The sequence below is a fragment of the Thunnus maccoyii genome, chromosome 17 (assembly GCF_910596095.1).
Source record: "Thunnus maccoyii chromosome 17, fThuMac1.1, whole genome shotgun sequence".
In the NCBI taxonomy this organism is placed as follows: Eukaryota; Metazoa; Chordata; class Actinopteri; order Scombriformes; family Scombridae; genus Thunnus; species Thunnus maccoyii.
Window position 1 is genome coordinate 26,402,293 of NC_056549.1, and position 15,785 is coordinate 26,418,077.

The following is a 15,785-nucleotide window of genomic DNA, read 5'->3' on the forward strand; positions in this document are numbered from 1 at the left end:
CTAATGTTAACTACTGTTAGCAAAATGTAGATAGATATTGCTTTTATAATAGACACTGAGTCCGTTTGTTGATGTTATGACTCTTCTCTACTTGTGCTACTGTTAAACTAAGTTCTAGCATTTACCACTACGTCTAACAGTGTGTTAGTGTATGCTACTTGCACACATTCATGTACAGCAGTGGTTCCCAACCTGGGGGTCACAAGGGGTCCCTGGATTAACCTAAGGGGTCACGAGATGATGGGACAGGATAGGATACAGAAAAAAAAACAAAAAAAGCAAAAAAATATATTTTTGACACAATATTGTGATTTTTTTTTCAAGCTTTCTTCTAATTTTTGCTTTAATTCTTGTGGATTTCTGTATTTTAACTCCTCAAGCCTCTAAAAGTTATTCAAATAAAACAAAACAAGCCTTCTTTCTAGAGCTGCAAGGTTAGTCGATTCATCAGTTAGTCAATCGACAGAAGATTAATCAGCAACTATTTTGATAATTGAATAATCATTTAACTCATTTTTTAAGCAAAAACGTAAAAAAAGAAGCTGGTTTCAGCTTCTCAAATGTGATGATTTTTTGCTTTTCTTCGTGGAACATGATGATAAACTAAATATCTTCAGGTTTTGGGCCGTTAGTGAAAAATATCTGTTAAAGTTCCCCCCAGTCCAAGGTTACATCTTCAGATGTCTAGTTTTCTCTGACTGTCTTCTGACTTGTTATGGACAAAATGATCAACTGATGAATCAAGACAACAATGGGTAACTTAACTGGTAGACAAAGCAACATGTGACAAGGGGTCCCAGGTAGACTTTGCTATTTGTATATTGCTTAAGAGGTCATAGGCCAAAAAAGGTTGGGAACCTCTGACGTACAGTCCTTAAACTTTCAAATAAATGCAATGTGTCTAACTAAATTGTCCCTATTTAAGCTAATTTGCTTGTCAATTTTTCGTTTTTTAAAAATGATGGGGATTAATGCAGAATTCCTTAGCACTACAACATATAAAATGGTAATAAAAAATGAATGGCAGTTATGGACAATAATCAGTGCATACATTGGTGTTGGATTGTATTATCACTATGAATTGCACACTGGTTTTCAGTGCTATGGATTTGGCTATATTGTTTGTTCCTGTATAGAATGATTTTCATCTCATCACATATCGTGCCCTTGCATGCAATTCATTCTCAGTTCAATTCATTCTTGCTTTCTAAGAAATGTGGGGGAAGAAATGACACAAATGTTGCAGAAAAAACTGATGAAAAAAAGGGCAGTGGTGGACTGTAGGGCTGAGTGAGAATGTGCTCTGGCTCTAACACAAAGTGTAAAAAGATAATTTCATTAAAGCTGTCATAATCACATATTATAAATATACAGGTACACATGTGATGCCAGCTGACCAGTGTGGTAAGCTCTTAACTTCCATGATATATCAAACTCATAGCCACTTTAAAGTTTATTAAGAGTCAAGTAATAACTTGCACTCCAGGGAATCAATTACTATCCCAGAGTCTTGTACTACATTAAATCACAGCTCCGACAGAATTAAATTAATTCATACAGCCAAAAGCGGGAGTCAACCCAAATTTTATTGTGCAGCTGCTGTCAGATCCTTATTCCGATATCCTTGATGGAACATTAATCAGCAGGGGATGGAAGATAGGCATCAAAGCAAACTGACATTTAAGTGCTGTCTCAGTACATCTCAGCATGGGATGACTCACCGCTGCTTTCGTCTGCGGCCCCGTCGAGCTGTGGAATGGACAGGTTGGCGAATAAAGAATTATTCCCACTCCACTCCATGTCTTCATCAGAGGACTCCTGCTGCTCGTCACTGAAGCCGTCCTCTGCCTCCTTCACACCGGGCCTTTACACACAGGGATGACAGGAACACTGATTAATCAATGCACAGGCACGGCCCACTGTGAATGACCTTCATCTGACTCTTCAGTGTCTGCACACCCATGTTCATACTTACCAAAACCGCATGGAGCAACATTTCCAGGAATTTGTTTCACAGTATAATATAACCAAAGACAAACTTGCCTCGGTAAGGACGAGTTCCCAGGAGGCTCGATGTCCCACCGCTGTGACATTATCACGCTGAGCTCTGCCTCTTCCTTGTCCAGCTCTGGCCCTGCCTCCTCCTCATCGCTGTTGCAGTGGTAGCTCCTGGCACCGGGAAGGGACTGGGACTGGGAATTCTGCCTAACGGGGGTCCTGCAGAAACCGTCGTCCTCTAGGCCTGCCAGCAAATCAATGATGGCATGGTCTTGGCTGCTGTCTGCATAGACAAAAGAAACAAAGCATTCAAGAGACATTACAACAATTAGCTGCGAGCAACAACTTTAAGCTCAAAATTAATCAGTTAAATTAAAGCTGTAAATTGTCTCAGCCTTTTGAACTCAATACTTTTTGTCCTCATTTTTCTACAGGCCTTTGGCACAGTCACTACATGTCTTAGCCAGTATATGCCTAGGATATAAATGGATGAAGGAGAGGTTAAGTGTCCAAGGGATAAAAGAACCATATTGGTGGGACGTTCTCAGCCTTAGTAATGTCAAAATGAAAGAGCTAATATTCATGCATTTTGTCACTTCTATTGTTTTTTCTCCTATTACTTTCTTGTTCTGAGTTTTGGAACTTAGTCATGTTAGCTGTTACAAGCTCTGGTCGCTTTGGTACCATTAAAGAACAGACTAAAATCCCCTAGATTATTTTAACAATAAGGAAAACATTTAAACATGATGTTTATGAGTCACATTTTATTTTGTATTAACGTCTTGATGGATATCAGAGGACCAGTTAGCACTGGAAAGAGTAAGTTGCACTGATTCTATTCATATCTGTGACTCAGTCAGTTCTTAACACACGGACGTCATAGAGTTTTGTTAACTTTTTTGTTGGAACGAGGAAGCAAGAGGGTATAAGTCAAAACAATAAAACATGGATTCATAAAAGGACACGGCTTTAAAGAGAGTTTAAAAGGAGCCAAATCCAGCTGTGTGTGGATCAGAAGTGAATGTCCTCCAGTTGCTACTGTACCTAACAGGGGTGAGTGGTTGGATGTCTGGGAGAGCGGTAGAAAGGTCTGACTGTTCTCCAGGAGACTCAAGATGGCCTCCTCATCAACGACGGCTTCCTCTGGAATTTTACCACTGCTCCTCACAGAGTCTGAGGAAGAGGAGCGGAGACAGGAAAGTTAGCGTCTCTGAAACAACACACTGTTCACGTCAGGCAGACCTTGATTGAGATAATCTTGAGGTAAGCTCCATCAACACACACACACACACAGTAGCAGTGCTATGGTTCAGCAGGAGGTCAGTATGTGTGTGTGTGTGTGTGTGTGTGTGTGTGTGTGTGTGTGTGTGTGTGTGTGTGTGTGTGTGTGTGTCGCTGTGGTCACTGGCAGCTTCTTCGCTCCTGCAGGAGACTTGGCAGAGAGAGTGCCTACAGATTAGGCTAATGCTAATCACACAGTGAAACACTTTTAACCCCTGACACAGTGAGAGTGATAAGGAGAGGGAAAACAAATGCCAGTTTCAGCAGCTCGCTCTCCTGCCAACCACACAGTCAGAGAAAGAAATTCACTTCAAGGGCAGACTAGAATAATTACTACACATTAATTAAACACTTTTCACTGCTAAAGTCATTCTTAACATACAAATACATGTTGGTTAATACTAAGTACATTTCAGTAGAATTAGCTGAACAACAACAACTTAAACAGATTTATACTTAAATGCTTAAACCTACAGTGTAGTTATAGCAGCTACACTGGCTTCATTGTTATGCAGAAAGCTACACCAGAGCTAACACGTCCCTCTTCAAAAACACGACTATTATCACGGGCTACTTGTGTTTTCTCCTACAAGTTTCTGATCCCCACAGAGGTTGTTAACAGTAAAGATTAACAAAATGAAGGAAGGCTCAGTAGTCTTCTCCTTTTCAATAACACCAGACATATTTTGTGATCTAACACAAAAAAGAGAATAAAAAAGTGGATAAATATTATAATATTCAGTAGTGAGATCTTTGCCAGCATCATTCTATAATAAAAGGGATTACAAGTTGTAAACAGAATGACTTTAGGGAATGGAAGTAAAGCTGAACACAGTCTCAAAATGTAAAACACATCCAGCTTATGTCAAGTGATGGTGTCAATGGGTCAAATCTAACACTTAACTACACCACCTACACCAGGATGCTGTGATGCAGATATATAAATAAATCCACCTTTAGTTTGTTTGAGTGTAAAAGGCCAGAGACTTCTCCCATATCGCTTTACATGTGGGATTTTGTTCTTATAAAACTCTCCGATGAATAGACACTATTTTAGCATTTTCATTCATACATCCTCAGTGGTAGGTTTCCCTCACCTGGCTGTGAGTCTCTGTGCACCTCCACGACGTTAGCGGGAGTACACAGCACTCCCTCTGGGGTCAAAGGGTCTGAATGGAGAGTGAGCGCACCCAGGAAATCCTCTTGTTCCTCCCCGTCGCCAACAGCTGAAGCTTGTGTCCTGCACGGAGAAGGATGTAATTATACATTTCATAATTTTCTCTCTCCTCATAAATTATTCCAGGAGAACTTATACCTGGATCAAACTGCTATTTATTGCAACACAGAACACACTAACTTCAACTCATTGATAAAAAATATCATCTTACATCCCTAGCAGTAACTAAACTGACACAACCAGTTAAAGTTACGCTAGTAATCAAAACAAGCACACAGATCAAATGCAGCAACACTTTTAATCCCATGCATTGCATCTTCAGGGGGATGATGGACTAATTTCCCCCCATTTTAAATTAATATGAGCATCAGCGGTGCTGTCAGAATGGCTGTTACCTGACTCACAAAGCAGAAGACCTTCTGCTATCTGCCCTCGTGCAGTCATGTTTTATTAGCATCTCTTTACTGGTGGGTCTTAATCAGGGGAAGTGCTCCCTTTACTCTCTGTGTACGTCTACGCAGCGGTGGTGTGCGAGTGTGTATGTGGAGAGTATGCAGGGAGTGTCTGCTGTCTAGTAAGTGTGTGTGTGTGTGTGTGTGAACATATGAGAGTGTGTGCAGCTAAGTGGTGTGTGGCTGTGTGTTGGAGAGGGAATATGAATGGAAAACGGGCAGGCGGCCAACTGGGCTTTGTATCCCTCCAGATCGCTCTCAGCTATAAGCTGCCTATCACGCTCCCTTACCCATGCTGCCCTACTGCATCGCCTAGCAACTCACCACTTAGTGACTCTGAAATATTGAAATGTAGACCAGGTAGGCGGAACAAATTTTTCGTAGGAATGGTCATAAAAAGAGAAAAAAAAAATCATTTTAGGTGCAGCTCCAGAACTGATCCAAGCCCCGTCGGGGGAAGGGGGGGAGGGGAGGTTTTGTCCAGATCTGATTGAGCAGTAGCAGTTTGAAGATTAGACTCTTATGCCCAAGAGGTTGCAGGTTTAAATCCCACAGTGTGCAGGGGAAATTGAATATGAAATGCCCTCAAATGCCCGTGAGCTACTGATTCAACCCCCCTGTTGCTCCAGCTCGCGAGCAGTTTTGCTAGAGGCATGCGGAGTCAACTTTCACAAGATAAATTCGCACATTCTGATGAAACGCGCTGAAAAGACCTCTGAGGTTGTGTGGACGGACTGTCCGAGGCTTGCAGGTGAAGCTGCAGAACAAGATGTCTGAGCCCAGCAGCGGCCCAGAGGAATAAGATAAACACTTAGAGTGGTGGAATCAGTCCAGAAAGATGCTCCGCACTGACAGGATAAATCAAAAACAGATCGGACAAATACTGAGACTGCATTTATGGGGAAGTCAGAGCCACATGGCCAGCCTTTCATTAACTTAAAATGATGAATGAGCTAGTTTGCTTTCTGTAAATGATAAATCCAAACCTCAACGATCGGTGACGAATGATGAAAACATGGCTATAAATATATGAGATCAATGTTCTTATCATCTGGCATTTCGCTGCTCCTCCAGTGTCTGAGTTTAGAATAACAGTAAAGTGAGATTTTACTGCAGTCTCCATTGTCATTCAGAGACTTTGTTCTGCTGGGCCATATGAGGAAAAAGGCTCCAGAGAGTCGGTGTGTGCACGTGCCACTGTCTGGATGTCTCTTAATTAGTCTGCTAGCTAACGACTTTAGAGGCGACGAGGGAGGGAGCCTGCCAGGCGTCAGGAGATTACTGCAGCGATTAACACATTTCACTACAAAGCCACGCCCCCCCCCCTCGCCGCTTTTACTAGCTGCGCTTTGCTGCGAGAGTTTGAATGATGAAGCTGAGGGAAGAGAAATAGAAGGAGGAAGGGGTGTTGAGTTAGAAAGAAGTGACCCGCTCCTCATGTCTGTTTGAGGCTAAGAGCTCCAGGCTAGATCTCCAACCAAAGTGTCAGCAGTTGAGTTGCATTGTGGGTAATGTAGGCGCCAAGACTATCATGAGTCCGACAATGTAATAGGAGTGCAATGCAATTATTTATCATTCATGTTAATATTTCTTTTATCCGTTTGACTAAAAACAGATAAAAGATAAAATGTCAACTTCGACTGAAAATATTAAAACAGATAGGATGAAAGTGAAAGGGAATTAAACATTTCCAACAAAGCCTGCTGTGGCGAATGAGACCTTGAGAACCCATAAGCAACAGTAGCGGTGCATAATGGAGTGAGGGAAAGCCAACAGAAAGGAAGTGACAGACTGTGTGTGAGTATTAGCAGAGCGAGTGGGTGAGACAGCCAGGCAGTGGGAGAGTTGAGAGCCGTCAGCGAGCTCTGTGTGTGTGTGTATGTGTGTGTGTGTGTGTGTGTGTGTGTTCCATCACTGAAGACAGGACCCGCTCTACACCGAAAGCTCACACTGCTCCCACACTGCACAGAGCCGTTTGCCCCCTCCTCCTCCTCCTCCTCCTCCATTCCTGTTTGATATGGAAGGTTAGTGAATAGGAGCCATCTGGATCTGATGCAGAGGCACGCACGGCTGCCGAGCCAACTGTACTTTTATTTATAACAGGAAATACTTTCTGCTGTACATCGTGGGAGTGGGAGGGAGGGAGGGGTGTGTAACCTCATTGACATCATTTCACTCTCTCTCCTTCCCCCTTCCTCCGCGCAATACCCCGGTCCTAAGGTTTGTCCCCACCCTCTCACTACATCTGTTCTGATTCACTTTCTCCGTCGCTCCTTCCCAAACTCTTCCAACGAAGTTGCGTTCGGCCCCTCCCTCTCTGCCCTGAGAGGAAAGAGGAGGCGGTTTAAAGACACTGCCATGAAGCTCAGAGGCACAGGGAAACAGAGGACACGCAACAGCTTCATTATAGTTCAATACAATGAACCAAAGATGAGAGAAACTTGGGATTAATGTGGTCTGAGACTGTGGTAAACTGGTCTCACTAATGTGAATTGGAAGCATCTTGCACACATTTTCCTCTTCCATAAATTCCAGCTTCTTCTCCTTTCAGCTACTCTGGCTCTCCTCCGGGAAATGGGACGATTGTCTGATAGTGACGTTCGGTTGGGTGAGCTCGTCGCTCCTGCCCGAACTGTCACCACGACGACAGATCAGAGGTGGGACGAGGGAGACGCCACTTACACATCGAACTCGTTCTCCTTCAGTATCTCCTTGAATCTCTTCATGAAGATTTTCTCGCTCTCTGTTGAAGTGACAAAGCCACGATCTGGAAAACATCAGACAAACAATTTCAATACTGTGTTCATCAATTCCTGGAAATTGCCTGTTCTAAGTTTCCACCATTCTTCCAGACCTCAAATTCTTAGCTACAATTAAAACATTTTGCTCCATATTTGCTGTTAAATATGCTAGTAGTGGTTGGGTAATTTTGCTGTCAGTGAAGGTTTATCTCTTAACAATAAACTGGGTGTAATTCTACATACCAGGACTAAACAACAGGATATTCCCAAACCTGTTCATCATTGTTTGTAATTTTGGTAAAAACCTGGACATTATCATTTCACTTCTCTACACTTAGAGGTTTTTCAGACCCATGTGCTTGGTTGTGTGCCTGGACATGAGAAAGCAAACACATTTCATCACAGCACAGTAGATCACCCTTTGATTATTTATCACTCTGTTTCCATGACAGCTCCCTGTGTGTGGGAATAACTCAAGAGTTTGGCAAGATCCAACTTCTTGTTAGTGTTTTGAAGATAAATTTGTGCCACCAATCATAAGGACAGCTTGAAGAATGATGGTACTCTGACTTGTGTAGGTATTGGGAAACTCAAACGCTGTCTTTGACTGCAAAAAAAAAAAAAAAAACTAAGACAGATGTCATAGTTGGATAATAAGGAGCTAAACATGAAGAAACAATACTGTTAACCACAAAAGAGTTTGTGTTGCCTCAAACTGCTGTCATAACTCTATCATGGTCAGCACAAAGGCTGGCGCCACTTAAATGAGAGCGGGTCACTGAGGCTTTACTAAAACTTTGATCTCTTTAAATAAAACTTATTATGTACCAACATCAGGCCCGTGTCAATAAATCCACTGCTTTCAGTTCTCCATTTAAAAAGGATCATTCAGGTTTATTACAACTTTTGTCTTATTTTTGTAGTTCTACTCATCATTTCTATCAGTTATGAGAACTTTGTACTGAGAACATAGCAACATCTCTACAACAAAGTCAAACAAGGCAAGAAATAGCAAAGCACTTTGATGATCAGACAGATAACAAACCGGTTAAATGGGAACTCGAGTGGTGTTGCAAATCTGTGTGAAATCTGATAAAGTGTAAAGTGATGTCATCTGAGTGGGTGTCAGTTGGGGCTGAAGATTACAAGTTTGAAGATGTAAAATATCTGAGGTTGTTGTTAGTTACATTAGTCGCTACAAGCATATCACACCTGAACTGGTACAATTGAGTGAATCGGGTTGAGGGAGTTGAGTTGCGCTGTGGGTAATGGAGGCGCCAGCTTTTGATAAGGAAGTCCTAGATTAAAAAAAAATTATATCTCTGGTTCTGCTGCATCGACTCTGATACTTTTATTTAAAAACTGTCCACTGTGAGTCCAGCGATGTTATAGGACTGCAATGTTAAATCCACCAAGGACTCTCTTATGCCAAATTATACTAAACAGTAAGTACAGCAGGTCAAAGTTGAACTAGGACGTGTGTGTGTTAACCGTGATGTTTACTACTGACGGTAGGTGATCATTTTATTATCTGACCTTATGTTCCCTTTGATGAAGGAAACTCTGAAGTCTATCTCTACTGTTTTATATAGATTTGAACCTGGAGGCAGGATAAACCCATAACATGCAACATGTGATGACTTCTTAACTAAGAAATAAAAAGCAATTCTTCATAGAATTAGCTAAAAACAAGCACCAGGTCAGGGTGAGCGGTGGCCAGAACTTGCTGTGTTTATGGTGATGTCTGAACACAATCTTGACATTCTAGCCAGAACCAATTGTGTACAGCCTTTATTATGACACTGAGACGTTTCAGACTGTTATAATCGTATGCATTATTAGCCATGCTAAAAGCTTGCAGATATACAGCAGATGATTCAGCAGTTTTCTCATATAACCATTTATTTCAGCTAATTCTACAACACTCTGACAAACAAGTTCAGCTAATCTGGATATTTCTTTAAGAAATGACTTCTTTTTAGTAATTTTGCAAAGTAGTCTATAAGTCTGGTGAATTTTCTGTATGTTTTTTTTTGTCAGCAAATTCAATCACAACCAAAACCAACACTACTACTACTACCAAGTACTGTCTATGTAGCCGTATATCGTATTCCTTCATTGTTGCCCAAAAACTATTAAAAACACATCAGTGAGATATACTGCTGCACTAGATGACATGCTCCTTAATTAACATGAACCAACACTGTAGCGTGTTTGAATTATTCCCACACACTCCGTCCTGCTGCTGCCAATACTCACAAGAGCACCAAATGTGGAATAAGAGGTTACAAGAGGTATGATGCCACAGACATGGTAGAGAGTCAGAAAGTATTGTTGGTTTTTGGTCTTTTCATGGGATCTGTTGACACTAACAGAAATAGAATAAAGAAAAATATCGCCAGCGCTTTTCTTTAAATAAAAAGCAGCCATGTAGGTTGCTGGTACATTTACCGTCTAAAGACAACACGTCTGTCAGCATCCTTTGAAAATAGACCATCACCGAGTCAGTTTTGGCACCAGACGGACACAAAACACAAAGTAAAAAAAAAGAGATTAATGTGCCTCTACGTTCATGAGCAGCTGACTACTATTAATGTGGGGAAAATGAAAATGTTTGGAGATGACACAAAGGGTTTCCACTGAGGATCTCCTCACCTTGTGACTCAGGAGTTTCTATCTGGGAGGCCTGGTTCTTCTCTCTCCTCCTCTGCTTCTCGTCCTCCCAGATGGCCTGCAGGCCGGGGTTCCTGCCGATCTGATCTGGACGCGGAGGAGAATCACAGCACAGTGTGTCAGCTCACAATACCATCACACTTTATTATTCTATATATGAGGAGATATTAACCTACAATAAAAAAAAAACACTTTTCAATGATGCCAGAACTCAAAGCATAAAATACAAACCATACATAGTTCTATTTTCAACAGTGCAGTTTTAATACAACTGCTATAGAGCAGATGGAAAAATATGAGTCAGAACACATGAACTGCCTGCCCTGGAGTGGCCTCTCCTTTCCTTTCTTCACTCTTAAGACAGATGCTTGGTGTGGTTTACGCTTCTGTGCCCAGCCTGATTTAAATCAGGCCCGCTGCAAGCACTGTCTTTAATGCACAAACAAAACATTTAGTAAAACTGGCTCGGCCGGAGGGGGACCTGAGGCCCCCCATCCTGACATGAGCATGTTTACTCAATCGCTGCACACTTGTAGCATGAAATACCAGTGATGATTTAGCCATTGTAGAAACGTTTGACTTTAATACCCACAAATCGTGTGTGTCAGCGCCACACTGCACCCTCATGTTTAAGAGCGCAGCTGCTCTATGATTGGCTTTGACTGAAAAGATGAAAAAGACAAAAAGATCCTGTGCTGGTGATCTAGTTGTGTCTGGGAGGATGTGACTGTGGTCAAAAATGCTTTCTCACCCAAAGCTAGAATTTCATGTTGTATAAAAAGATTATATCTTTGGCGTGTCAGTTAGGAGATGACTGAAATGATGGGTGTATTTTCTTAAAAATTGAAAAACATGTGACTCCTCTTCCACTTTTGATCCAAGAGTTTTTATTCACCGTGTCAAGCGCTTGGATGAGCTTTCTCCAGCCCTCACACTCAAATAAATCAAAAGATATATCAAGCCTTTCTGCCTTGTATAAGAGTTCAATATTAAAAACAGCAACATAACAACCACAGACACCAAATCCTGATATTTAAAGACATTCAAGAGGAAATCCTGCAGAGAGAAACATAACCAAAAAGAAGCTGTGCATGACTTTGTCAGGTATCTAGCATCTTGGGCTTTGTTCAATCCAGTGAAATATCCCTCCCTCATGGATTCCCTCATCTCAGCCCTCTTTGCCAGTATTGACGAACATACGTTTCTCCTGAGTGAACTTACTCTCGATCTCGAGGCGGTTGAGGATGTCTACGGCCACGGCATCAACCTCCAGCTCACAGGTGCTCTGCCTCTCCACCTCATCCAGGACTAAGGAGCTGCAGGCAGACAGGAGAACAGTGAATTCACAAAGAACTGGTATCAAGCCCTCTTATCATACCTAAATACTGTTGTATTATTAGCAAAAAAATATATGTATACAGATGGATGACAAATTAAAGGGAAAACTGGAATGCTTGACCCCTACAGTGAGGGGGTCTGGGAGCTCTGTTATGCTTTGGGGGGCATTTTGCTGGAATGGTTTGGGTCCACTTGCCCCCTTAAAGGGAAGGGTCGCTGCAAATCAATACAAAGTTGTTCTGATTGATGACCTTTATCCTAGTGACTCCTCGTGCCCTATGAATTGGGTCATCCTGGAAGAGACCACTCCCATCAGGTTAGAAATGTTTCTTCATAGGATAAAGATGATGACTCACAACTTTGTACAACAGATCCACCAGATCCCCTCACTGTAGGGATCAAGCACGTTCTCCCAGTGATGGATATAAAGCATTCCAATAAGGACTCATTCATTTGAAAAATAGAAGATGAGATGGGGAGAGAGACAAACAATAAAAAGAGAACTGTCCCTTGCAGTGAGGAGGAGTATGCAGCTTCTGCTGTCATGACATTTACTAACAGTGTGAGCTTCATGCAGCAGAAGCCATTCAGGTGGGACTCACCAGGGTATGGCGTTCTCCTCCCAGCGGACAAACGTGCCCCCCAGGGTGCTGTTGTTGAGCTTGGAGGTGCACGGGCTCTTCCAGGGGCTAATGCTGGGATGACTGCTGGGAGTTTGCCTGTCGGGGACTGCTGGTGTGTCGTCTGGAAAACACACACACACACACACACACACACACACACACACACACACACAAACACACGGAGGAGTAAATGGTAGTGTAATGCTTCTCTAAGAGGAGCTTGTCAGCGGTCCTGAAAACATTTCTCTTTGATTTCTGGTGAGGAGTGCAGTAGAGTAGAAGAAAAGCACACTCGTAACTTGATTTTCACATGGGGAAATAATATGTTCATGTGGCAAAAATGAGTGTGATGATTTGGAAGTTGTTGGCAGGGAGCTTTTCACATGCAATGAATCAATGCAAGAGTCATGGAAGAAAAGAGAAGAGCTTTATTCATTCAGGACCTTGGGAACAGTCTTCTGACTAATTAATGCTTAACTCAAGGTCCACTTACTAGCTTCATCCTGCAGCTTTCAACTGCAACTCATTGTCTTTATTAGCAGACAACAAACCCTTGTCTCTGGCGTCAGATGTCAATGTTCTCCTTGATCTTTCTCAGACCGTCCACTGACTCCTGGTGGATGACCTTTGACCCTTTCCCAGTGGGTGCTGAGACTGGTTTTCTCATACTGATGTCATATACCACTCCAGTCTTGCTCTCAGGGGAAACATGTCTGAGATGTTAAGGTGTTGAATGGTTTCTCAGAGGTTGACCTTTGAAGATACATACTTGGATCACATGATGACAACTGAGCTATATTCATGTCGAGATGTGGTTGAAGTCAAACAACTATCTCCAGGGTCAAGAATGAACTTTCATGCTAACCTATTTGGAAGCTGTTGACACCACCTGCAATGAATGAGCCACCTCAGGATTGTTTCCCAGTCATTTACTGGTCCAAACTGCCATTGAAGAAAAAATTCCACTTTGATACAACTTGGGTCTTGGTTTAGGCATGTAGCAACATCCTCAATGCAATCTCCAATACAGAGTTATTTTTACAGATAGGACTGATGATCACAACTCTGAGAACAAAGCCGAAATATCCTTTCAACACTGCAGTAGACTACAGGTATAACAAAACTATATATTAACTGTTGTTTCAGCACAACATGGCAGCATTTCAAGGCCACATTCCGCTGGTATTTTTTGACACTCGGTGTGTGTTCAAGCTGTGTAATGGCCTTCAAAACACATTAAGGCTTCTATTCATCTTAAACTGGCCCATTTTACCAGCCCAGCCCCTTTTATCATTCTTCCACTTGATCCCAGATTAAGAACTTGCTTTCAAGTTAGAGCTTGAAGGAAGAAGAAAATGTAAACAGGTGTACCTATTATTGGGGTATTTTGGTTTCTTTGTTGTATGGAGCATTGGAGCCTTCTTTCCATTGATTGCATCAGTGTAGAGGTGGATCAAACATGGGAACTCTCGCTTTTGTCGGAGGAGAGTCAAGCGTGAGGATTTTGAAAAAAAGAACTTTATTAAAGTCAAGTGTGGAATTTCCTGCCCTGAATCTTTAATGCCCTCACATGTGAAGGTGGCCCTGCTGGGCTGGACGCTCTCTGGGAGTGTGGGGGGGGGAGAGAGAGAGGTCTGATTGGGCATGATGAGCAGAGGTACTGGTCTGAGATTAGGACTAAGCTGTGATCAAACAGAGTTGGTTATCTGGGGTTTTAGTCTCCATCGGGAGAAAGTGGAGCTGGGCAGGGTTCACCGAAGATCTGAGCAGGAAACCCTCGGTGTGCCACTCCCTTTGAGAGGCCCAGGTGACTGTTGGGTTCAGTGCCTAATTAGAAATGTGCAAACCTGGCTGTGTTGCAGGTGGTAATAGATGGTACCGCTGAGCAATGCTTCAGAGCAGAGCAGCAAAAAACGGACAATTTTAGAAGTTAAAGAAGTTACTCAACAGTAAAACAAATGACGTCTCATTTGTTCAAACTTGTGATTCTACAGATAACATGTTAATATATTCTTAAATGCTAAAATCAGACAAAGACAACATCAGCATGGCAAGTTTTCCCAACTTTTGTTCACATTTCACAAATAGAAGTACGCATTTTTTGCTGTGCATCAGACTTATGAGTGTTTGAAGGTAAAACCTGGAGAAGGTGCATTTCCTCTATGTGTGTCTGTATCTTCACTGCAGAGCTGACAGAGCTCCAAGGCACTCTGGGAAACAGAAGAGTGACTACTTGCTTGTTCTTGTTCTGTCCTCACACCTTTCCATTTAGATCTTTCACAACCTCCGGCTTCTCTGGAAGCTTCCAAAAAAGATTGTCAGGAGGTGGTGGTGTGCTTCTACTGGTCCTTAGTGTGCAGCAAGGAAAAATGGCTAAAAAAGGCAGTGGGCAGAGACTGAGTAACCGTAGAAGGAAAAGACAGTAAGTAAAGAAGAGAAAGAAATGCAGGGAGGATGCAGAAAGGACGTACAAAGACGACGAGAAGACTGACCACAAGACAAAGTGTGTTAAAAGAAGAGAGCGCGCCAGACGAAAACAGAGAGAGGTTTCAAAAGACAACAGAGGCGTCCTGAGGCTGCGGTGAGATCTGGACTAATTTGAGATGACACGAGGCATGGCAGCCTTCCCCGGCCTGCTCTCCATCCCCGCTGAGCCAGGGGGGGAACAATGTAGTGAGCGGGGAGAAGCTCGGCTTTGCCCGCAATCTCCAGCAGAGACAAAAAACAGCAGTGTCCTGTGTCCTAAAGCCGATGTGACGACAGGAGCGGGCGACTTGCTTGACAGCACAGGGGCACACCTGGAGACACATGTGTAGACCGAGAACTTCTCCGAGAGAGAAGAGGTAGGTGGTGAGGGTAAACGTCGGATTTAATTGAGTGTTTTTGTGTATGATTTTGTCTGGGTGACAGCGTTGTAATTAAAAGCTAGTTACATGATGATTCACCAGCTAGAGAGCTAAACCTTTCAAGAGAGGAAGTTAAAGCAAAAAAAATAGGAAACCTGGAAAAGGGAAGGAAAACAATCTGATCTCTGAGTTGAAGGATAAATTGTCAGGACCTCTCTAATCTTGCTCCGTACCTTTGCTCTGGCTCCTGCGGAACTTGACAGCTCCCAGGTTAACCAGGTTCATGCCGTACAGGTTGTAGTCTATGAAGAGCTGCAGCAGGTAGGGGATGTGGCCCTCGTGAGGCTGGTAGATCTTGTTCATCACCGCTCCGCTCTGCAGCAGCTCACACACCCTGCAACAAACACATTATTATAATACAAGATATCATGCATTTAGGGTAAAAAAAAAATACATTTTCTGATTACTGATAAGACAAATTTAGCAGGATGTATTTGGTGTAGCTGAAATGGTGTAGATTCTATCTTTTGCCTGCTACCGGTTTGGCTGTTAGTCTGCGCCTGATAAATGGTCTCAACAGTCATTATAGTCAAAATCTTTTCTCCACATCAAGACAAAAATACAGTACATGCTCCAAAAGGCTAAAAGGCCTATTT

The 15,785-nt window shown here is 42.5% G+C and overlaps 1 protein-coding gene across 3 annotated transcripts in view; it reads right to left on the reverse strand.

Annotated features, from left to right (window-relative positions):
* The window catches only part of rev3l (REV3 like, DNA directed polymerase zeta catalytic subunit), a 75,785-nt gene that overhangs the window by 22,663 nt on the left and 37,337 nt on the right, over positions 1–15,785 (reverse strand). For all 3 annotated transcript variants that reach the window (XM_042389789.1, XM_042389788.1, XM_042389790.1), the window contains exons 4-12: positions 15,363–15,523; positions 12,263–12,404; positions 11,544–11,638; positions 10,305–10,409; positions 7,591–7,675; positions 4,377–4,519; positions 3,043–3,171; positions 2,044–2,281; positions 1,722–1,864 (exon numbers count right to left, since the gene is read on the reverse strand). In XM_042389789.1, coding sequence (XP_042245723.1) covers positions 1,722–1,864; positions 2,044–2,281; positions 3,043–3,171; positions 4,377–4,519; positions 7,591–7,675; positions 10,305–10,409; positions 11,544–11,638; positions 12,263–12,404; positions 15,363–15,523 — 1,241 coding nt within the window. The remainder of the gene's footprint in view (positions 1–1,721; positions 1,865–2,043; positions 2,282–3,042; positions 3,172–4,376; positions 4,520–7,590; positions 7,676–10,304; positions 10,410–11,543; positions 11,639–12,262; positions 12,405–15,362; positions 15,524–15,785) is intronic.